Source organism: Felis catus, chromosome F1 (genome assembly GCF_018350175.1).
Source record: "Felis catus isolate Fca126 chromosome F1, F.catus_Fca126_mat1.0, whole genome shotgun sequence".
NCBI classification, from domain to species: Eukaryota; Metazoa; Chordata; class Mammalia; order Carnivora; family Felidae; genus Felis; species Felis catus.
In genome coordinates, this window is record NC_058384.1 from 20,607,753 (window position 1) to 20,631,671 (window position 23,919).

General features: G+C 44.0%; 1 protein-coding gene across 8 annotated transcripts in view; it reads left to right on the top strand.

Moving 5' to 3' along the window:
* FAM20B (FAM20B glycosaminoglycan xylosylkinase) overlaps positions 1 to 23,919 on the top strand; it is a 44,294-nt gene that overhangs the window by 16,134 nt on the left and 4,241 nt on the right. For all 8 annotated transcript variants that reach the window (XM_023247306.2, XM_045048879.1, XM_045048880.1 and 5 more), the window contains 5 exons: positions 3,094 to 3,180; positions 7,026 to 7,135; positions 21,090 to 21,261; positions 21,484 to 21,675; positions 23,016 to 23,075. In XM_023247306.2, coding sequence (XP_023103074.1) covers positions 3,094 to 3,180; positions 7,026 to 7,135; positions 21,090 to 21,261; positions 21,484 to 21,675; positions 23,016 to 23,075 — 621 coding nt within the window. The remainder of the gene's footprint in view (positions 1 to 3,093; positions 3,181 to 7,025; positions 7,136 to 21,089; positions 21,262 to 21,483; positions 21,676 to 23,015; positions 23,076 to 23,919) is intronic.

Here is a 23,919-nt window from a genome sequence, read left to right on the forward strand (position 1 = left end):
CCATCAGCAGAAATCACTAGTTTAGTTTAGTTTTGAAATGTAGTCCTCGACCTCTTGGTTTGTGGCCTGGGTGATCAGCAGTGTGGGCAGAGTAATGGAAAAAAGGCAGACTAAAAACAAATGAAATTGGTGTACAGAGGTGAGTTGTGAGCATTTCACGTTTAAATAAGAGGATGTCCCCTCTGTACCCAGCCCTCCGTTCCCACACTGGGGAATTGGGGGTAAGATGCGCCAGCAGGAATGGGAGGAGGCAGGTATTCCTGGTAGTGGCGCTGTTAGCGTTGGTCCAGGCGCTGTGCAGGAAGGCCCACGGTGCTCGGTCAAGGTAGAAGTGGAGGGAGGGGCCCCCCCGGCTGGTGACTGGGGGAGGTGGCAGGCTATAACCGCACCAACTCACCTAGTCACTGTGCTTCATCCCCTTTCTCTACCGCCACTGCAGCCTTCCCTTCACCTTCCTGAAGGCCACTGTCATTCCTCCTTCAGACGCCCATATTGGCACGGTGTTCCCAGCTTGAAAACGTTCAGGGACGTCCCATTGTTCACCGGTCAAAGCGCAGCCTCCGCAGCCTAATGGTCAACCCCTCCTCTCTGCACCCTCTCTGCACCCTGCTCTTTATTCCTGCCAAACTAGTCCCCGCCCCCCAACTGCCCCTGTGCACTCGCAGCCCCCAGGGACTCTCCTCCCCCACCTGCAAGGTGCCTGGGCCCCACCTGCCCTGGGGGATCCCGCTCTCAGTCACTGCACGCACCCAACCTGTGCTGGTGACACCTGGCACTGTCACGGGCTGCGGAAGGTGGGTGTACGTTCAAGTGCCTGTAGAAATTGACTCTGGTCTCGAGATACCTAGCAAATTGCTGTTCTGACCCTGGGGGCCTCAGAGGCTATTTAGTCCTGGTGTAAGCGCAAATTAATGTCCTTGGTCAGACTCTGATGTCCTTCCCCAGAAGGATAGGAGTGATTTATTGGCAGTTACTCTATGAATTTTGCTGCTCTGTCAGTGACTTAAGATGGATCACTCTCTGCTGAGAGGAGGCTCTGCGCCCCTGCTGCTAAGGCGACACACGCACCTTTCTTTAACAGCCACTTGTGGTTTCCGCACTTCCGGAGCCTGGTTGGCCATGTCCTTCTGTCAGAGATAGGACACGTGTGCGGTGGATGCAATTTATGGGAAGACAGTGATGCTTTTATTGCACATTTTGCCTTACGTTAGAAACGTGATTTTTTTTTTTTTTTCAGTGTAGCTCTACCCATTCTGGAAGTAAATTGGCTTTCCCTGGGCGAAGGCTGCAGTTCTGGTGGGAAAGCAACAAGGTGGCAGGAGCCTAAGAGTGGGTAGAAGTGAGTGAGTGGTCCTAGGAAGTGCTGGCAGGGACCTCGGAGAACGCCCAGTCCAACTGCTCATTTGACGGGTGAGACGCGGAGTTCTGGCTTGCTGTGTTTCGCACAGCCGAAACGTGAGCCAGGGATTCAGACCTCCTGACTCTGCAGGCAGCTCTGTGATTCTTACTCCTTTCCCTTTTCTTTCCCTCCCTTCCGCTCCAGGCCACCCCCGATGTTTCTGGATTCCTCTAGGGTTTTACATTTCACTTAGAGCAGCCTTTCCATGTATTGGAAAGCTCTCTAACGTTTCACTGGGAGGAGTGGACTGCACGTACCTCCCTGCGTGTGGAGGCCCCGCTGGGGCCCCAGCAAAGAAAGTATTCCAGGACTGTCCCCCCGGCTGTACGGACGGCCTGCGGCTATAGTGGGGAGAGAAGCGCTTGAGGAGTGTCAGCTTTTACTGCAGTTCTGTTTAAAAATGGAGACTCATTTGGGAGGTAGCCGTATAATCCTAAGTAGCCTGAATAATGCTTGACACTAGAAACGTAAGAACTACACGTGAGTATTTTGACCAGGCCAAGAAGAAACTGGCCTCCAACCGGGTGGTGACGCACGGCTGTCTTCTGACGTGTATGTTCCGTACTTTGCCTGGAGAATGTGTTTTGTGGATATGGTTTCCCTTTAGATTCCAAGGTCATTTATGTTGAAGTTCACTGCTTTTTATCGCAGTGTTTCCCACTTCCCCGATGCAAGTGTCCTCGGTGGAACAGCTCCACTCTGCTTCAGTCTCCATTCATTTCTATCTTACTATTGCCCGTAAAGCCTAATAAATAGGCCTTTTGATTCAGGAAATGCATGCAAACAGTAGAGGTTATAGGTGAATTTAGTGTCCCTTTCTTCCTAGTTAACAGTTAAATGGTATCTTTTTTTATGATTAGTCGAAAGAAATATTCTAGCTTTTATTATCCTTTGTTTATGTCATGCATGTGATGTAAAATCATCAGAATGGAATTTGCGATGAATGATATCTTGGAAATTGCCTTCTGGTCCGGCCCCTCATACATTGTAGATGAAGAATCTAAGACCCAGAGAAGAGACTGGTTTTGTTGAAGGTTACCCAGAAGGTAATGACAGAACTGTATATGTAGCTCTCGTGCCAGGCCAGTATTCCCTCCACACGTCATCATAAACCTAAAAAGAAAAAGAGGATGGTTGTTCCAACAACGCTTTTCATACGCACCTTTGCCTGCTCCTCAACAAAAGCTGAGGCACATCCAGACCGGTTTTTTCCCCAAGAAATTTAAACTTCTCTTACAAGCCTTGCCATAGTCCTTCCGGTAAAGAGACATTTTAGTTGTACGTTTCCCTTCGTTTCTTTAGTTCAGCCTAGTAAACGTTTTAGTAAGCGTTTATTAAGCACCAACTATAGGCTTAACATTGTGCTAGAGATACAGAGATGGTCCTTGCCTTCCAGAAAATGACCTTGCAGTGTTACTTAAACTACACTGAAAGTATTTCAGAGGGGTAGAAATAACCTCTTCCGTGTTTTATTCATAGAAGGATTGCTGAGGCAAGGAGAGAATTCCAGTTTCCTTCTCTACTTTATCTTCACCCTACCCACCGGAGATTTGTCCTAATCCACAGCTCTTCTCAGCTTTGACTGCGAACGTGTCTGCGGAGCAGAATCAGGCCTGCTGAAGTTTCTGTTGTGCTGTCTCCTCTGGTGCTGATGTAATTCACGTCTCCATGTGTGCCTCCCACTCACTCTGCAGGTATAACCGAGACTATGTGGTAGAAGGGGAGCCGTATGCTGGCTATGATCGACACAATGCAGAGGTAGCAGCCTTTCATTTGGACAGGTACGTGCCATCATGGAGGGCTACGTTTGTTTTGTTTCCTTGTAAAAATATCTTGGAGAGGGCTCGAGGCCTCCTTCTAAAGGGAGCAACGCTAACGGCTTTGACTTGGTACCTACTTTAGATAGCCGACCGACAGAGTCTGTTAAATTTGTATGAGGCCCTCATAATCTGGGTGGTTCTAGGAATACCAGGGTAAATATCGTCACTCCACGCTTGTTAAGATCACTTCATTCTGGTATGCCTCCTGTCGTCCTGAGCGCAGGTGTTCTTGGTCAATAAGAGGGCAGGATGAAAACCAGAGTTGGAACTCAAGTCCCTGAATTGAATTGATTGTTAATTAGACCTGACGGTACCGGTTTTTTGTCTTATTTTTGTTTAAAGTAGGTAATACTGACTTATCCCCATATGCTAGAAGCACACAGCATGACACATATCATGAATTTTATGGTCCTTCATACAAAAAACGCATGGCTTCAATAACCAGAATAATTCTAAAAGAAAAATAGATGTAAATTCTAAATGTATAAGCTAACTAGGAAAATTAGTATTTTTTTCAGCAGGTAGCTTAGTGTAGGAGTATTGTAACTGAACTGCCTGTATCTCACTTGTTCTTCTGATCAGCTCTTTCCTCAGGGCTTTTTTTTTTTTTTTTTTTTTTTATGTTTATTTACTTTTGAGAGAGAGAGAGAGAGAGAGAGACAGAGCATAAGCAGGGGAGGGGCAGAGAGAGAGGGAGACACAGAATCCAAAGCAGGCTCCAGACTCTGAGCTGTCAGCACAGAGCCCAGCACGGGGCTCAAACGCACTAACCGCGAGATCGTGACTTGAGCCAAAACTGAGAGCCGGATGCTTAACTGACTGAGCTACCCAGGCGCCCCTCTTCAGGGCATGTTGACAGACTTTAAAAGAAATATTCACGGTATTTTTTAAACGAATGTGTAAAGGAAACCAGAAGAAAACAAAGATGGACTTTTGTCTTTTTCTGGATTACGAAGGATTTTCTAGGCACAAAAGCAATAATTGAAAAATCGCAAAGGAAAAGCTATTCGGTAGACTCAGCTAAATAAAGTTAACTCATATGTCAGGAAACATCAAACAAAATTTAAAATCAAACTAGGAGATAATACTTGAACCTCATGTAATCTAAGCATTAATAGCCTTAATATTATAAATGTTTATACAAATCCAAATATGTGCTAAAACCCTAATAGAAAATGGTCTAAGGACACAGTTGACTGAATAGAAATATGGCAGGGGGTCATCCTCACCAGTAACAGCAAGTCCAGTTGAAGGGCACTGAGTGGCTTAGTCGGTTAAGCGTCCGACTCAGTCTCAGCTCAGGTCATGATCTCGTGGCTTCATGGGTTCGAGCCCTGCATTGAGCCCTGCACTGGCCATGCAAAGCCTGCTTGGGATTCTCTCTCTTTCCCTCTTTCTCTGCCCCTCCCCAACTTGTACTGTCTCTTTCTCTCTCAAAATAAATAAATAAACTTAAAAAAAAAATCCAGTTGAAACCATGGGATACTACTTTCTTCTGCTGAAAATGGCCAGTATTTTTTTTTAAGAGGGTAATACTTTATTGGCAGGAATGGATTGAGATTCATACGCAGCTTGTGGCATTGTTAAATCGGTTCAGTTTTTCTTTTTAGGAACTCTGGCATGTATCAGAAACCTTAATGTTCCTATTCTTTGGATGAGTAACATAACTACCTTTTCACGCAATTATCTAAGATATTTCTAGGAAGGTACTTCTAGGAAGTACCATGGAGAAGTAATGAAATTCAAAGATATATACCCACGATCTTAGCTGGAGCGTTTTCAGTAGTGAAAAACTGGTAGCAATCCAAACATCCAGTGATACGGAAAAGGTTAAATAAATGTTTGTTCACAACGCCATGAATTTTCACTGCCTCTTTTAAGACCTAGCAGTAGAGAGTTAGGTAAATCCTGCTTCTCACTAAATGACATTCTGGAATCAGTCTTTCCAAGACCTCATTTGTTTCCATTTTCTTCATTCCCAAACCCCTTCCTGTTTCCCTGCTGATGGACACCAGCCGTGCGTGAAGATCTTCTTCCCATATCTATACCAGTACTTCATAGCATCCAACACACTAATTTGTGTTGATCCAGTCAAATAAAGTGGTACATCATTGTTACTTATTTTTGTTTTTCCCCGGTTATTAGCAAAATTGAACGTCTCCTTACCTTTTCACAGCACAACCGCCCATGTGTTAACTTCAAGTGAAGTTGTCTTTGTGCAGAAATCACTGCCTTTGGTGTTAATTAACTACACTAATGCTCCAATTCATGACTTGTGCTTTGGGGGCCTTGTATTTAAAAGTCCTTCCCTACCTCGAAGCCTGCAAGTTATTCTCTAGCCAGTACCCCCACCCGTTTTGTTAACTGCCACTGTGACGTGGCCCCTCCGCGCTAAACTGGCTGCTGTTCTTTGGCCTGGCACTGGTCAGCAGGGAGGAAAAGTACTTTCCAACTCTTCTTTCCCATCCATGGCTCCCGACACGTCTCTGCTCTGGGTTGCTATTTCTCCATTACGTTAGGATTTGACCACCTTCTCTGGCCTTGGGAGGTCCTCTCGATGTTTGTTATTTTGACACCTCAGTTGATTAACTTGCTTTTGCGGCTTTTCTAAGATTAAGACAGAGTCAGTCAGCAACCCCGAACAGTGGATTCTTTATTTACGCAGCTATTTAAGAAAATTTTTTTCAATATTTATTTTTGAGAGAGACAGAGACAGAGTGCGAGTGGGGGAGGGGCCGAGAGGGAGGGAGACACAGAATCCGAAACAGGCCCCAGGCTCCGAGCTGTCAGCACAGAGCCTGATGCGGGGCTCGAACCCACAAACTGTGAGATCATGACCTGAGCTGAAGTTGGACACTTAACCGACTGAGCCACCCCAGGCTCCCCTACACAGCTGTTTTTAAAAGTTTTATAATGACATGAGAAAAGGCTCATGATATAATGATGAATGCAAAGCAGGATACAAAATTGGGTATAGTATAATCTCCATTGTGTATATACACAAGAGTGTGTATGTTTTTATATGTGTGTGTAAAGGAAAAAATGCTCATATGCCAAAAGTCCAATAGTTATTTCTGGGCTGTGGAATTATGGGTGATCTTTATTTTCTTCATCATAACGATTCTGTGTGTTCCAAGTCCTGCCCCTCCAACTTTCTTCAGTGAGTATTTTTTTGCCGGTAAATTTCATTTTTTAAAAAATGATTTTGCTCAACCATAAGGTTATACTTTAGACCATTAGAGAGAAGTTACCTTCGCATGTATCTGTATTTAAGTAGTCCTATGGGTTAATCCTTCAGATTAATCTGATAGTTTCCTGCCAGTGTGCTGTTTTACCCAAAGCTTTGAACCTATGTATGGATTTAAGCCCATTTTTTAATGCTTTGTTAAAATTTATTTAAAATTTTTTATTATGAAAAATTTCTAACAAATTAGAACGGTATAATGAACCCGTGTATCTATTTCCCCGATTTAGCAATTGTCCACATTTGGCCAGATTTGCCTTATCCCTTTTGCTGAAGTACATATTAAAATAAATGACCTACATCTTGATATTAAGCTCATAAATATATGTACCTTTAAAATAGACTGACCCGCAGGGGCACTGGACTGGCCCAGTCAGTAGAGCGTGCGATCCTTGAACTTGGGGTCATGAGTTCGATCCCATGTTGGGGGTAGAGATTACTTACAAATAAAATCTTCAAAATATATACATTTACCTATGAAACAACAATATCTTTTTAAGACTACTTTGTCAAATACACCCCCACAGATTTTTCTCTTCTGTTCTTCAACCTCCCAAACCAGGATCCTGGGTTTCCGCCGAGCGCCCTTAGTGGTTGGCAGATTTGTTAATCTGCGGACAGAGATCAAGCCTGTTGCCACGGAGCAGCTGTTGAGCACCTTCCTAACCGTAGGTAAGAAGATTATAGAGGACATTTAAATAGACGAGTAGTTAATAAGTTATTAACTATCATGGCGCAAGCTGGTTTGTGACTTTCAGGAACTGAAGAACTCAAGGGAGCACAAAACCAAATCAGGTAACTTGTTCTCAGGTCACTGGGGGAAATGGATCTGACGGCAGGTGGCCAGAAAGCGAAAGTTTTCCCTGATGTGTGCTTTGTTGTGTCTGTGAAGTAGGAAGTGACATAGTTTACTGATAGTGTAAGCAGGTGATAACTTCTTTTCCTTCTGCTTGATCTCAAAGTAAATCTCAAACTTAAATTTTAGCCTGAATGTGTATTATTGACTTGGAGGTGTTTTTCCTATACATGTCCTTTCTTGGGAACGATCTCCTTAGAATTGAGGAAACCCTAAGGCAAGCCTGTAAGAGGGTCAGAAATGCCCTTGTAGGGTTGCGTGTGGGCCTGAAAGATCACCGCTGCCTTCTGCTCTGAAAGGGTCAGCGTATAACTCACTGTGCTTGGAACTGGCTGTGGTCCCTCTGGTCTCCGTTCTCCGTCTTCTCACTCCAGGGTGAGGACTCTGAGCTAAATTCTCACTCCACTTCTCCTTGTGGGCACAGTGAGAACGGGAGGGATTCAGAGGTGCTGGGGGCTCTTGTTTCAGCCTCATCGTGGTGACATTTTCAATGACACAGTGCTCTGCATTATGATATGACTATCAAAACAGCATTGTGAGATGAATTTCAGCTTGCTTGGCTAGAATGAATGGATTTATATTTCCAATGAGGTGAAATTGAGTATTTAAAGGGCTTATGACAGATTCATCATTCAGAATTTAAACATAGAAGGCCAAGCTACACTGTTCTTACAAATAAGCAAAAACACACAGTGTCATGATTTGTTTCATATATTTTCTAATCATCTTTGCCTGTCCAATTTTATGCTCAGGCAAACACAAGTTCCTGCTGGATGAGAGGAGGTCAAGAATAGGCCAGAGCCTCTGCTCTCTGGAGACTCACAGAAGGTTAACTCTCAGACACGGTGTGAGGGGTGGGAGAGGGAGAGGCCAGGAAAAGGTTTGTAGAGGAGGTTATTGTCACTGAGACTGAGTATTGAAGCATCGGTAGGAGCCACCCAGGCAGCGTCTTCGCTGGGCATCAGGCGAAGTAACAGAAAGGAAGAACGGAGCGAGGGCATAGAGACAGGCCAGCGCGTGGGGTTGGCACACTTGGGGAATGAGCTTCTGGACGCACCCTCAGCACAGAGCAGCGTCTCAGTGGGCGCTGCCGGAAGATCTCATGGACCACGTGGCTTAAACAGTGGAGATTTATTTCTCCCAGTCGTGGAGGCTGGAAGTCCGAGATGAGGGTGCCGGCACAGTTGGGTTCTGGTGAGGACACTCTTCCTGGTTTATAGTCAGCCACCGTCTTGCTGTGTCCTCACACGGCAGAGAGAATGAGAGAGGAATCATCTCTGCTGTCTCTTCTTACGAGGGCGTGAACCCCATCATGAGGGCTCCTCCTGGAAGTCCCACCTTCAAATGCCAGCACACTGGGGATTAGGGGTTCAACATATGAACTTGGGGGTACAGAAACATTCAAATCCGTAGCAGCAGGTAGACGGATTTGGCTGGAGGTAGATTTTAAATAATGAGCTGACCTTACCACAATTTTTAAAAATATGTTGAGATAATTTCATATAATAACAACTAAGTTCTATGTGACCCTTGCAGCTCAACAAAGCACTTACACAGTTAACCTTATTTTGATCGTGTTGACAAAAGAATGCAGTAAGTAAGGGAGATGTACCTATATTTCACACCTGAGAAAGAGGCTCGAAGGAATTAGAGGACTTCCCCAAAGTCACATAGCTACTACTTGTTAGCCAGGACTCAGACCCGGATTTTCAGACTCTCAAATATTTCATCCGCTTATATTCTTTTACAGTCTTTCAGGGGTGCCTGGGTGGCTCAGTCGGTTAAGCTTCTGACTTTGGCTCAGGTCATGATCTCGCAGCTTGTGACACAAGCTGTGAGCCCCGCATCGGGCTGTGTGCTGACAGCTCAGAGCCTGGAGCCTGCTTTGGATTCTGGGTCTCCCACTCTCTCTCTGCCCCTCCCCGCTGTCTCTCTTTCTCTCAAAAATGAACATTTAAAAAATGACATTCTTGGGGCGCCTGGGTGGCGCAGTCGGTTAAGCGTCCGACTTCAGCCAGGTCACGATCTCGCGGTCCGTGAGTTCGAGCCCCGCGTCAGGCTCTGGGCTGATGGCTCGGAGCCTGGAGCCTGTTTCCGATTCTGTGTCTCCCTCTCTCTCTGCCCCTCCCCCATTCATGCTCTGTCTCTCTCTGTCCCCCAAAAAATAAATAAACGTTGAAAAAAAATTTTTCAAAAATAAAAAAATAAAAAATGACATTCTTTCAACAAAATTCTGTTTCACTTCTGTGTGGTAGGCTCTGAACCAGGTGCTGAATATACAAAAATGAATAACACCTTCCTGTCTTCCAGGAGTTTCGTCTAACAAGGAAGCCAGACACGTACAGAGGGCCTGTGAGTGTGTGGAAGGGAAGGGCAGATGTGAGGGTCAAGGTGACAGTTCGATAGCGAAGGTGGTATTTCATTCAAGTCTTATAGGGAGAATAGCAATCCTCCAGGAAGGCAGAGTGGGAAGGCACATCCTGGGTGTCCGGACTCTAACCTTTTCTGTACTATAGACTCTTGGCGTGCTAGAGAGGAGCTTTTCTCAAAATAATGTTTTTAAATACATAAATTAGGATACATAGAATTCTATATGAAACCAATAATAATTGAAATATAGTTTTGTTATCAAAAATTAGAAAAAGCAAGTTTGTGATATACTAGTATGTGCTTTGTTATTACTTAACACACGAAATAACAAGATCATAATCATAATCTCAGACTGTGTATGAATGATACTTTGGGCTGTCTGCAACAGTGCTAATATGATACAAAAAGTCTAATTTCTTCTGTGAAAAAGTCACAGGTGATGCTAATACCACCCTGGTTTGCTCCCTGCCATCTTAACTGACGGAAATGCTAAGTTTCAGATAGAAGCTAATGAAAATAAAATGTAATTTTGTTCCCATCCGGTGCACGGGCTCCCTGAGTTAACCGTGTTCCAAGTGGCGGGCGGTGCATGGACAAGGTGACGAGAAGTGAGAGAAGCCTGTGGCAAGCTCTGGAGACTGTGTAATTTAGCTAGAGTGAAGGGGGGTGTGGTGCCGGTGAGGGGGGAAGGCAGGTGATCCAAACGATGTCACTGAAGGGCCTTGCGCACCAGGCTTAGAAGTGGCGACGTTTTGCCTAGGCAGTGGGAGGCCGTTAAAAAAGCTGGAGCACGGGAAGATCAGAATGGAATTTTGGAAACCCAACTGCGGCGGCTTCGTGGAGGATGGGGATGAGGTTGGGAAGGGGATGAGATGAGCGATGAGAGCACATAGAGGCTGTGTGCGAACCGCGTGTGTGGTACGAGCCAGAACCGGAGTAAGGACGGCAGAGAGGAAGAGTTAAGAGACACTCGAGAATTAAAATGGAACGGATTTGTGAACATTTGGGCTGAGTGGGACAATTGAGAGAAGGAAAAATTAAGAATGACTCCCAAGTTCCTGGATTGGATGACTCAGGGTATAACAAAGCCGTTAGCTGTCGTAGGAATGTATGCAAAGGAGCAGACCTGGGGAGGTGAAGAGGAGGAAGACAGTGAATCAAATTTTGGACATTTCATTTCCTTGTGTGAAATAATAAGAAATAGGTATATTTGGCTCTGCCCCCAGTGCCTGCACAGAACTCCTAAAACCCTGGTGAATTCCTAAGCAATGACAGCACAGGGGTGTCTCTTGTTCTCTTGAGGTGACGCCACGTGGGCTTCCGGATGCCTCCTGGACGGGAGCTCGTCACCAAAGAGACAAGCCACAATTGGAAACTTGGAATTTTCACCACCACCCCACCGTCCACCTCCCATTCTCCAGGGAGGAGAGGGGTGTTGACAATAGAGTTAATAATTGACCGTTCCTCTCTGAGAAAGCCCTCCATGAAAATGCCAGCAGTATGGGATTTGGGAGTTTCCAGATTAGTGAACCAGAATGCTTCCATATGCCACTGGCCGGGCCCCATGAGGACAGAAGCTCCTTTGTTGGAAACCTTGCCCTGTTTATCTCCATCAGGTTTTTGCTTTGTATCCTTTGTAATAAACCAGTAGTCTAGTGAGTTAACCGCTTTCCTATGAGCCTCTCCAGGAATTTTTTTTTTTTTATTGAGCTATAATTGGCATACAACATTTATGTTAGTTTCAGGTATACATCGCAGTGGCTTCACATTTTATCACCACAATGTCTAGTTAACATCCATCGCCGTACGTAGTTACAGAATTTTTTCTTGTGGTGAGGACTTTTAAGAACTATTCGCTTAGCAAGTTTCATTGTAGTATTATTACCTATAGTCGCCATGCTGTGCTTTACACCCCCAGGAACAACCTATTTCATAACTGGAAGTTTGTACCTTTCGACCCACTTTATTCCATTTCGCCCACTGTATACCCCACCGCCTCTGGCAACTACCAGTCTGTTCTCTGTATCTGAGAACTTAGTTTTGGATTGTTTTTTGGTTTTGCTTTTAGATTCTACACGTAAGTGAGATCAGATGGTATTTGTCTCTCTCTGTCTGGCTTCTTTCATTTAGCATAATGCCCTCAAAGTCCATCCATGTTGTTGCAAATGGCAAGATTTCATTCTTATTTTTTTATGGCCAAATAATATTTCATTTTTTGTGTGTGTGTGTGTGTGTGTGTATGTATATGCGTATATACATATATACACATATACATATATGTATATGTACGTATATACGTACATATACACATATGCATATGTGTATATGTACGTATATACATATATACATATGCACACATATATACATATGTATACATATATATATGTATATATACATATACATATATACATGTATACATATATATATATATACACACACACACACACACACACACATATACATACACATACAGCAGTAGTCATTCATCGGTGGACACTTAGGTTGTTTCCGTATCTTGGCTATTGTAAATAATGCCACAGGGAACGCTGAGGCGCCAACCCCTCAAGTTGGTGGGGTTTTTTTTTCCAGTAAATACTCAGAATTGTTAGATCATATGTTAGTTCCATTTTTTAATTTTTTGAGAAACCTCCATAGTGTTTACCGTGGTGGCTACATCAGTTCACATTCCCACCCAGTACACAAGGGTTCCCTTTGCTCCGTATCCTCACCAACACTTTGTCTTTTGATTATACCTATTCTAACAGGTGTGAGATGATATCTCATTGTGGTTTTGATTTGCATTTCTCTCGTGATTAATGATGTGAAACACCTTTTTTCTTTTTAAAAAATTCTTTTGAGAGAGGGAGAGAACATGAATGGTGGCGGGGGTGGGTGGTGCAGAGGGAGGAGAGAGGATTGTAAGCAGGCTTTACACCCAGCATGGAGCCCAACACCAGGCTCAGTCTCACAACCATGAGATCATGACTTGAGCTGAAGTCAAGAGTCAGATGCTCAACTGGCTGAGCCACCCAGGCTCCCCTTTTCAGATTTCCATTTGGATTTTAGTTAGTTAACATACAGTGCGATATTGGTTTCAGGAGTACAATTTAGTGATTCGTCACTTAGATACAACACCCAGTGCTCATCACAGGTGCCCTCCTTAGTACGCGTCACTCATCTAGCCCATTCCCCACCCACCTCCCTCCATCAACCCTCAGTTTGTTCTCTATCTTTAAGAATCTCTTACGGTTTGTTTCCTCTCTCTTTTTTTCGTCCTCCCATATGTTTGTGTGTTTTGTTTCTTAAATTCCACATATGAGTGAAGTCACATGGTATTTGTCTTTCTCTGACTGACTTCACTCTAGCTCCATCCGCATCGTTGCAAATGGCAAGATTTCATTCTTTTTGATGGCTGACTAATATTCTGTTGCGTATGTATACCACATCTTCTCTATCCATTCATCAGTTGATGGGCACTCGGGCTCTTTCCATAGTTGGGCTATTGTTGATAGCACTGCTGTAAACAATGGGATGGTGCATGTGCCCCTTCAAATCTGTATTTTTGAATCCTTTGGGTAAATACCTGGTAGTGCAGTTGCAGGATCGTAGGGTAGTTCTACTTTAACTTTTTGAGGAACCTCCATCCTGTTTTCCAGCAGGGCTGCACCAGTGTGCATTCCCACCAGCAGTGCAAAAGTGTTCCCCTTTCTCCACATCCTCACCAACATGTTGTTTCCTGAGTTGTTCTTTTTAGCCATTCTGACAGGTGTGAGGTGGTATCTCATTGTGGTTTTGATTTGTATTTTCCTTGATGATAAGTGATGTGGAGCATCTTTTCATGTGTCTGTTAGCCATCTGGATGTCTCCGTTGGAAAAATGTCTATTCATGTCTTTTGCCCATTTCTTCACTGGATTGTTTTTTGGGTGTTGATTTTGTTAAGTTCTTTATCAATTTGGGGTATTAACCCTTTATCAGAGATGTCATTAGCAAATGTCTTCTCCCATTCTCTTGGTTGCATTTTAGTTTTGTTGATTGGTGAAATACCTTTCGTGTACTGTTGGCCACTTATATGTCTTCTTTGGAAAGCTGTTGATTCAGATCTTCTCACTTTTTAAAATCGGTTTGTTTTTTTGCTATTGAATTGTAAGAGTTCTTTATTTATTTTGGATATCAGCCCCTTTTCATTTTGTTGATGGTTTCTTTTGCTGTGCAGAAGCTTTTAGTTTGATGTAGTCCCATTTGTTCATTTTCGCTTTTGTTGCTTTTGCTTTTGGTGTCAGATCCAAAAAAAATCATCACCCAGACCGATGTCAGGGAGCTTACTGCCTATATGTTCTTCTCCTCCTGTTCTTCTAGGCATTTTATGGTTTCAGGTCTTAGGTTCAAGTCTTTAATCCATTTTGAGTTAATTTTGTGTATGGTAAAAGGAAGTGGTCCAGTTTCATTCTTCTGCATGTGGCTGTCTAGTTCTCCCAACAGCATTCATGGAAGAGACTGTCCTTTCCGCAGTGTATATTCTTCTGCCCTAGCAAATTAGTCAGACCCCAGGAAGGGCTTATAGAAACCTCTTGAGTTTTAAGCCAGTCCGTGAGAAGCCCAGGTGACCACCTAGACTTACAACTGGCGTGTGAATTGGAGCACAGTCTTGTGGGACTAAGACTTTTTTTCCCCTTTTTAATCTTTCTAATTTTATTTTATTTATTTTACTTTTTTGAGATTATATTTTTAAGTATTCTCTATACCCAGTATGGAGCTTGAACTTACAACCCCAAGATCAAGATGTCACATGCTGTACAAACTGAGCCAGCCAGGCTCCCTTAATCTTTCTTATTTATTTTTTTATTTCTAATTTTATTTTTTAAATTTACATCCAAATTAGTTAGCATATAGTACAACAATGATTTCAGGAGTAGATTCCTTAATCCCCTTACCCATTTAGCCCATCCCCCCTCCCACAACCCCTCCAGTAATCCTCTGTTCTCCATATTTAAGAGTCTCTTATGTTTTGTCCCCCTCCCTGTTTTTATATTATTTTTGTTTCCCTTCCCTTGTGTTCATCTGTCTGTGTCTTAAAGTCCTCATATGAGTGAAGACATGTGATATTTGTCTTTCTCTGACTAATTTGACTTAGCATAATACTCTCTAGTTCCATCCGCATAGTTGCAAATGGCAAGATTTCATTCTTTTTTTTTTTAAGATTTCATTCTTTTTGATTGCCGAGTAATATTCCATTGTGTGTGTGTGTGTGTGTGTGTGTGTGTGTGTGTGTGTGTGAATATATATGTGTGTGTGTGTGTGTGTTGTGTGTGAATATATGTGTGTGTGTGTGTGTGTGTGAATATATATGTGTGTGTGTGTGTGTGTGTGTGTGTGTGTGTGTGTGAATATATATGTGTGTGTGTGTGTGTGTTGTGTGTGAATATATATGTGTGTGTGTGTGTGTGTGAATATATATGTGTGTGTGTGTGTGTGTGTGTGTGTGTGTGTGTGTGTATACACACACCACATCTTCTTTATCCATTCATCCATTGATGGACATTTGGGCTTTTTCCATACTTTGGCTATTGTTGATAGTGCTGCTGTAAACATGGGGGTGCATGTGTCCCTTTGAAACAGCACAGCTGTATCCCTTGGATAAATGCCTAGAAATGCAATTGCTGGGTCATAGGGTAGTTCTATTTTTAGTTTTTTGAGGAACCTCCATACCGTTTTCCAGAGTGGCTGCACAAGTTTGCGTTCTTGTGGGACTGAGACTTTAACTTTTGGAGTCTGGTGCTGTCTCTGGGTAGATAGTGTCAGAACTGAGTTGAATTGTAGAATACCCAGCCGGTGTCCCAAGAATTACAGTTCTGCACAGTGGAATTTGGTACAAAATCTTACCTTGACAGGAACATCCAGGGGTAAATGTTGACCGGTCATTTAGGTGCTGAAGTCTACAGCCTAGGAGAGAAGTGTGGACCGGAAGTATAGATTTGATGATTACAGGTTCATTCAAGGAGAACATGGAGACGAAGCTGATCAGAAAACCAGTTGTAAAAGCTTGATGCATCCAGGAAATAGTAAAAGATTCAGAGCCTAGGTTCGTGGCAGTGAACAGGGATATTGAAGTCTGGAAAGGTAGATTGGAGAGCAGATTATTAATAACAAGTAGATGGCATTGATTGGTCTCTGACATGGTGTCAGGCTCCGTGGTGAGCATGACTGTGGGTTATCCTGTTTGCTTTTCACAACCCAGTGGAAGAGGGCTGCTCTGTCCATTTTGCAGAGGAAGCTCAGAGAGGTGAGATTACCTGCCCAAAGTCTCACGTCTAATGACGTCTAAGTCTCACGTCTAATTGCGGTCCATATTTTAATCCCAGAAACGTGACCCTACTTCGCACTCAGCCAGTACACCATACTCCATTCGGTTACAAAAGGTCTTAGCAAACTCAGGAGTTTGGGTTTTGCCATAGAGGCAAGCAGGCTTTGCTGCAGTGTTCTGCTTGTTTTTAAAAAATTTTTTGAATCAGTAAGACATTCACACAACTCAGAATTTTTAAAAAGTATTAGGAAGATTATAAGAAAAGTTTCCCCCTCATCTCTCCATTCCTTCTCCTTCCTCCCAGTGGTCATCTCTGTTAGTAATTTCTTTATGTGCTTTTTTGTATCAAATACGAATGTATATTTTTATTTAACTCTGCCACTTTATAATACATACGTCATACTGTACGTACTTTTGCATCTTCTTCTTTTACCTACTATGTCTTAGAAATCTATTATCATATAAAGAGCTTCTTCATTCTTTTGTTGTTTTGCCAGCTGTACAGTGCTCTGTTGTATGGATCTGCCATGACTCATTGAAGCAGACCTTTATTGGACATACAAGTTCCGGTATTTTTTTTACAACCAGTGTTGCCCAGAATTAATATGTACACATGTATAACTTCATACATGATCAAATATATCCAGAAGCGAAAGCGCCGGGTCAAAGGGCACATGTACTTTTACACGGATGTTAACCAGTTTACGTTCCCAGTAGTGATGCGTGAGAACCCCTCTTTTCCATTAGCATCAGCAACAGCATGTGACCGAGCTTTGGCTTTTGTGTCTTTCAGATGTATCATCTTTTCATTTGTTTAAGAGCCGTTTGTATTTTCTTTTACCTGTCTTTGTGTATCCTTTGCTCATTTTCAGCTCTGCCACTGCTCTTACCAAATTATCGGAGCTCATACATAGGGAAGACAGCCCTTTGTGATACGAGATACAAATATTTTTCCCAGTTCTTTTTTTTGACTTTGCTTATGGTGTCATTTTGCGTTATAGAAATTTTTTGTTTGTTTTGAATGTGATCGATCCATCTTTTCTTACAGATTTTCTGATTTTGAATCATAGTTAGCCTTGCTTGCTCGAAGATGATGGGAGAATTCCGCCTTTTTAATTTTAAGTACTTTTATAGTTTTATTTTTCACATTTAACTTTTTGACATAGTTCGAATTTACCCTGGTGTGTGGATGAAGTATGGCCCCAACTGTTTGTGTCATTTTTCTGGATGGCTGTCACTTGTCCCAGTAGTTATCCCAGCTTACTACAGCGGTGGTCTTTTTCCCCCTGAAATAAATTTTCGTTTGTATGTGTTTCAGTTTCTGGACTTCCTGTTCTGCTCCTGTCTGTTCATGAGTTGATCTGTGGTTTAATTATTGAGGTGTCATGGTATGTTTTGAGAGGGTTAGTCCCACTCTTTGAGATTTATTTTAAGAGTTTGCTAATAGTTTTTTTCTTTTTCCTTATTACCTTAAAAATCGTCTTATCCAGTTACCCTCTAAAAGATCTGTTGGTATTTGTTTTGTTTTGTTTTGTTTTGTTTTGTTTTGTTTGGAGAGAGAAGAGCACACAAGTGAGCATGAGCGTGCAAGTGGGGGAGGGGCAGGGAGAAGGACGGAGAGAACCCCATGCAGGCTCCAGGCTGCCAGCACAGAGTCCAACACGGGGCTTGATCTCATGAACCGTGAGATCATGGCCTGAGCCAAAATCAAGAGTCGGACGCTTAACCAGCTGAGCCACCTAGGTGCCCTGATCTGCTCGTATTTCTGATGGGATCCAGTTAAATTTATAAGTTTATATTTTTATAATTATAAACATTACATATGTGGTATATTGTTCAATTAATTCAACTATTCTTTACCTAGAAATGTTTTTAAGGTACAAGAGTGATATAATCAGCTTTGTGGGTGGGCGTGGAGTGGTTTTATTTCTATGGAGTGTGTGCTGTGCTGGGGGCTGGAGTTACCAGAACGTTTGATTGCTGCCCATCTCTTTAGGGATACGTGTGCGTGAGAACGTGAACAGTCATTCAAGGAGTATGTGAAGGGGTTACATGGAGGAAATTAGCTCATTTGATGGCTATATTTAATAGCGATGGAGGGCCAAGAAAACATCACTTACCTTTTAGATTTGGTTTTTTAAACTTTTTAAAAATATTTTCTTTAATGTTTACTTATTTTTGAAAGAGAGAGGGAGAGAGAGAGAGAGCGCGTGCCAGCAGGGGAGCGGCAGAGAGAGAGGGAGACACAGAATCCGAAGCAGTCTCCAGGCTCTGAGCTGTCAGCGCGGAGCCTGACGCGGGGCTCAGACTCACGGACCGCGAGATCATGACCTGAGCCGAAGTCGGACGCTCAACTGACTGAGCCACCCAAGTGCCCCTAAACTTTTTATTTATTTACTTTTTAATAATTTTGTTTTAAGTTTATTTATTTTGAGAGAGAGAAGGAGAGCAAGTGGGGCAGGGTCAGAGAGGGAGAGAGAGACAATCCCCAGCAGGCTCTGCACGCTCAGCACAGAGCCTGATGTGGGGCTCGAACTCACAAAGCATGAGATCATGACCCGAGCTGAAGTCAAGAGTCAGACACCTAGCCAACTGAGCCACCCCGGTGCCCCTAAACTTGTTATTTTGAAATAATTTTAGATTTATACAAAGGTTGCAGAGATGGTCCAGAGTCCCCCAGATTCCTTAAACAGTTTTCAACCATTGGAGAATAGGGTGCAGACATGAATACGCTAGTGAATGAGGACTTCAGTATTTCCCAAGCACCAGAACACCCTCCCTCACAGCTGCATTCAGTCGGCAACATCAGGAGATTATTTGCCGTTGATGTGGCATCAGCGTCTAACACACAGACCTTGTTCACATTTCGCCACTTTCCCTGTAATGTCCAGAACTCCGTCTAGGATCGTGTGTTGTGTTAGTTGTCATTTTAGCTTCACTCTCCTTGTTTTTTCATGACTTTGAACATTTGGTAGCAGTGCAGGCCAGTGACTTTATAGAATCTCTCTCTTTTTTTAACGTTTGTTTATTTGTTTTGAGAGGGAGCACCCACGCACACGAGCTGGAGAGGGACAGAGAAAGAGAGAGAATCTCCAACGCAGAGCCCACTGCGGGGTTTGAACTCACGAACCCTGAGATCATGACCTGAGCTAAGATCAAGAGCCAGACATTTAACTGACTGAGCCACCTAGGTGTTCCTATAGAGTATCTCTTAATTTGAGTTTGTCTGATATTTCCTCATGATTTAAAAGTTTGGGTGGGAATACCAGAGAAGTGCTATTGTGCTCTTCTCGGTACATCATATCAGGAGGCACATGATGTAGATTTGTTGCTGTGCCCCATTACAGGTGAGGTTAACTTTTTTAATGTTTATTTTTGAGAGAACAGAGAGAGAAAACATGAGTGAGTGGGGCAGAGAGAGGGGGATAGAGGATCCCAAGCAGGCTCTGCGCTGACAGCAGAGAGCCAGAGGTAGGGTTTGAACTCACGAACCGTGAGATCATGACCTAACCCAAGTTGGACACTTAACCGACTGAACCACCCAGGCGCCCCGGTGATGTTAACTTTTATCACTTGATGGTAGGCATCTGTAAGCTTCCTCCAGTGTAAAGTTAGTATTTTATACTTATTAACAATTATTGGGGCGCCTGGGTGGCGCAGTCGGTTAAGCGTCCGACTTCAGCCAGGTCACGATCTCGCGGTCCGTGAGTTTGAGCCCCGCGTCGGGCTCTGGGCTGATGGCTCGGAGCCTGGAGCCTGTTTCCGATTCTGTGTCTCCCTCTCTCTCTGCCCCTCCCCCGTTCATGCTCTGTCTCTCTCTGTCCCAAAAATAAATAAAAACGTTGAAAAAAAACATTAAAAAAATTAACAATTATTGAGTACTTTATTGTGAGGTGCTCTAGAACTGTAAATATTCTATCCTCATCGAACTTTTACCCACCAGTTTTGTTTGACATTCATTGATAATTCTTGCCTGAATCAGTTACTACTGTGATAGTTGTCAAATAGTTATTTGCTAATTTTATCATTCTTTCTAGACTTAATAGTCTCCATTCTGTTAAAGGGCAGAACTCTTCCCCCGGTAACCAACATTGATTTAGTTATTTGTTGACATTACTATGAACTCTCAGACTCTTAATTTACTCAGAGTTATAATTTGTTGTTACTTCTTTGATGCTCCAACTGTCCCAGATTTGACCAGCGGGTTTTGGAATGTCCCCATCATTCTCTGAGTGCTTCCTTACACCTGGTACAGCAACAGGACCCAGATCCGTCTCGTACTTTCCCTGCCCCCACCCTAGAGTCACCTGTTTCTCCAAGGAGCCCTTGGTCCTTTTAAGATAGTAGTAAAATGGTATTTAGAAACTAGTATGGGAGTGCCAAGTGTGCTCATTACTGCCTGCTTATTATCGTTTCCAGGTTTTCTCTTGAGGGGCAGAGGTTGGAAAGCTGTGTACACACACACGTCTGTGTAAATATGCACGTATACACTCACAAACATCTGTGTGTTTTTCTATGCCTGTGTGTTAAAGCTCTCAAACCAGGAGTTCCAATTCTAATTCAACACCACAAGATTTATTCTGGTTTTCTCCCTTTCTGTGTGTTAATCTCCCTTCTCCATCTGAGAACCCTGGTTCCCATTATCCTCAGTGTATTTATTTGTGCTACACCCCACTCCCACCCCCATGTACCCAGACTCCCAGCCCATAGCCTGACCCCGTGCAGGCCCACTCCCCCTCCCCTGGGCGCTCCGGCCAGTGTCGGCCCTGACCGAAGAGAAGAGGGCATGACTTTTCTTTGCTTAAAGTGAGTTCGGAAAGATCCTTGTGACACCACTTGACTCCTGGGAGAGGGACTGGCTAGCAGGGACACAGAGGGCAAGGAACTGTTTCAGATACGTCCTTTTGTGCCTTCCGACGTTGTTTTCTCACCGTGTGCCTTTATTACCTGTATAGAAAATAAATCGATGTTGAAATATCATTCAGGATCATTGTTCTCACAGTATTTGTTCCCTTAGCTGCTCCCTTTGACATCGTCGGGGAGAACTTGGAGTCTTCTTTTCTTCCTTAAGTGTATTTGGCTCCTTTCTCCGCTTTAGGAAATAATACTTGTTTCTACGGGAAGTGTTACTACTGTCGAGAAACGGAGCCAGCTTGTGCCGACGGAGACACAATGGAGGGGTCTGTCACGCTGTGGCTTCCGGATGTGTGGCCTCTGCAGAAACACCGACACCCGTGGGGCAGGACTTACCGAGAGGGCAAACTGGCCAGGTGCGTGCTCCTGTGGCCGGGCCGCCACCTCGTTCTGGCCTGTGCCCGGCCAGCCGCCGCGCCGTGTAGGAGCCGGGGCTTCCGTCCAGGACCACACAGGGGTGGGAGGTGAGGGTTGGGGGCAGCCCGCCAGGCGGGGACGTCTCTTCTCTGTGTTTGACACGGTGCCAGGTAGAGCGCGGGCGCCCGGTAAATACTCCCGGCGGTGCCCCTCGCCTCCAGGTGGGAGTACGACGAGAGCTACTGCGACGCCGTGAAGAAAACGTCCCCTTACGACTCCGGCCCGCGCCTCCTGGACATCATCGACACCGCAGTCTTCGATTACCTGATCGGCAACGCTGATCGCCATCACTATGAGAGTTTTCAAGACGACGAAGGAGCCAGCATGCTCATCCTTCTCGATAATGCCAAAAGGTAGGGCCACGCGGCTGTCCTCGTCAGTTTGGGGATTCTGCGTGTACAAGGGCGCGTTCGCGGGTGCCCTGGAAAACGTCCGGAACGCGGTCGCCAGAAGGCGTCCTTCCCGTTTTCGGTCAGGGTCTTCGCCCTTGGCGCCCATCCTTCCATCTGTACGCCCTCCACCCTCAGGGGTCTGAGGGCTTTAAAAAAGTGGAGAAGTGGGGTTTTTCCCTAGGAGGCAAAGACTGTGATTCTCGACACAGACTGCGGGACAACAGGGTCTTTGATTTTTCGCTCGCTGCTTGTGTCACTCTTCCTTGACGAGGTTTCGAGTCTTGAGAAATACATATTTAATAGAACATGAAATTTAATTACTCTTAAGTTGATTCTGTCCAAAGGGTCATGCGGTTTAAAGAATTAATTTGTTCGATAGGATGTTTTGCTTCATTTATGGCAGTCTAGGCCCAGACTTTTTATGATCATGAGAAGAGCAGTTCCTTTTTTTTTTTTTTCTCCTTTTTTAATGTTTATTTTGAGGGAGAGGGAGAGAGAGAGAGCAGGAGGGGGGGCAGAGAGAGAATCCCAAGCAGGCTTTGCATTGTCAGCTTAGAGCCCGATGTGGGGCTCGATCTCATGAACCGTGAGATCGTGGACCTGAGCCAAAATCAAGAGTCAGACACTTAACCGACTGAGCCCCCCAGGCACTCCGTCTTTGCCATTTATCATCTGAGGGCCTGCGCTGTGCTGAGGGCCGCCAGACCTTCCAGGCTGTTAGGGTGAGCTTCTAGCACAGAGTGGGTTTTTCCAGAACCACTTCTCATTCATTCTGAATTACTGCTAAGATCATTTTTACATCTGCTTGGAATCACTGTCAGCCTTCCGAGCAGCTTCTCCTGTCTGAATCTGGCCATCTGCTTGTAGGAATAGATGAGCCAGCTCTGTTCTGATTGGTGATTTGAAGTAGAGCAAGTGGGAATCATGTGACTAGCGTTTATTTCTCTTCCCGCCCTTAAAGCCTTTCTAGGTTTCGGGGTCTTCAGGCCCTCCCTTTGGTCCCCGGGCTCCACCCTGTGTTATGTGGTTATGCCTCAGCACCTTGCCGTAGCTGGCTTCTAGAAGAGAGGAGCCTTGTAAATGAGCGCGTTTGTTGTTAGATACTGCGGTACAGGCTGTTAGGGATCCCATGTCTAATTGGTCATGCCCTGTTTATTTTTAATTTAAGTGATTTGAGCCGTGGGAGCATGAAATTATCTAGGATCACATTTGGGTTTTCTTAGAGAATTTGCTCTGGCCCTGATGCTAAGCGGGGAACTGGTGCCACTAACTAATTCACTAAGTTTTAATTTAATTTTCAGCTTTGGGAACCCGTCACTGGATGAGAGAAGCATTCTTGCCCCCCTCTATCAGTGTTGCATGTAAGTTACGCACATCAAATACATCGGCCAGTGTTGTCTTCCTTTCCAGGCTCCGGGAACAGTACAGTAGTTTCCTTGGCCTTAAGACTTCTAATACCTGACCAAGTGCTTTTTATGCTTTTCCAACCCAGAACCCCTGGAATTCAAAAGTCACTGCAAATTTTATATGAATAGAAATTTTCAGTCTGTTCAATAGTACATATTCACATTTGTTTTACTATCAGAAAATAGTCCTCTGTCCAGCAAAAATCTAGTACAGTCTGCATCCCTGGCTGCTGTATTGTTTACCTTGGGGTTTGAGGTCCTCTCACTTCCTCACTACAGACCACCTGAAGTTTGCATATCTCGATTTGGTTTTTTTTTTTTTTTAATGTTTATTTATTTTTGAGACAGAGCATGAACGGGGGAGGGTCAGAGAGAGAGGGAGACACAGAATCTGAAGCAGGCTCCAGGCTCTGAGCTGTCAGCCCAGAGCCCGACACGGGGCTCGAACTCACAGACCGTGAGATCATGACCTGAGCCGAAGTCGGACGCTTAACCGGCTGAGCCACCCAGGTGCCCCTGCATATCTTGATTTGAAGTTGTGTAAACCAGAAGTAACTTTTTCATAGTCACTTAGTAATTTATTTTTTTTTAAAGTCTGTATTAGAAAACAAAGAAATTAAAAGGTAAATCAAAATGAGAGAAAGAATCGGGCTCTCAGAGCTCCATTTCAGATTATTATTGCTGGTATTATTTTATTATTTTATTTTATTAAGTTTATTTATTTATTTTGAGAGACAGCACACAAGCAGGGGAGGTGCAGAGACAGGGGGAGAGAGAGAGAATCCCAAGCAGGCTCCAT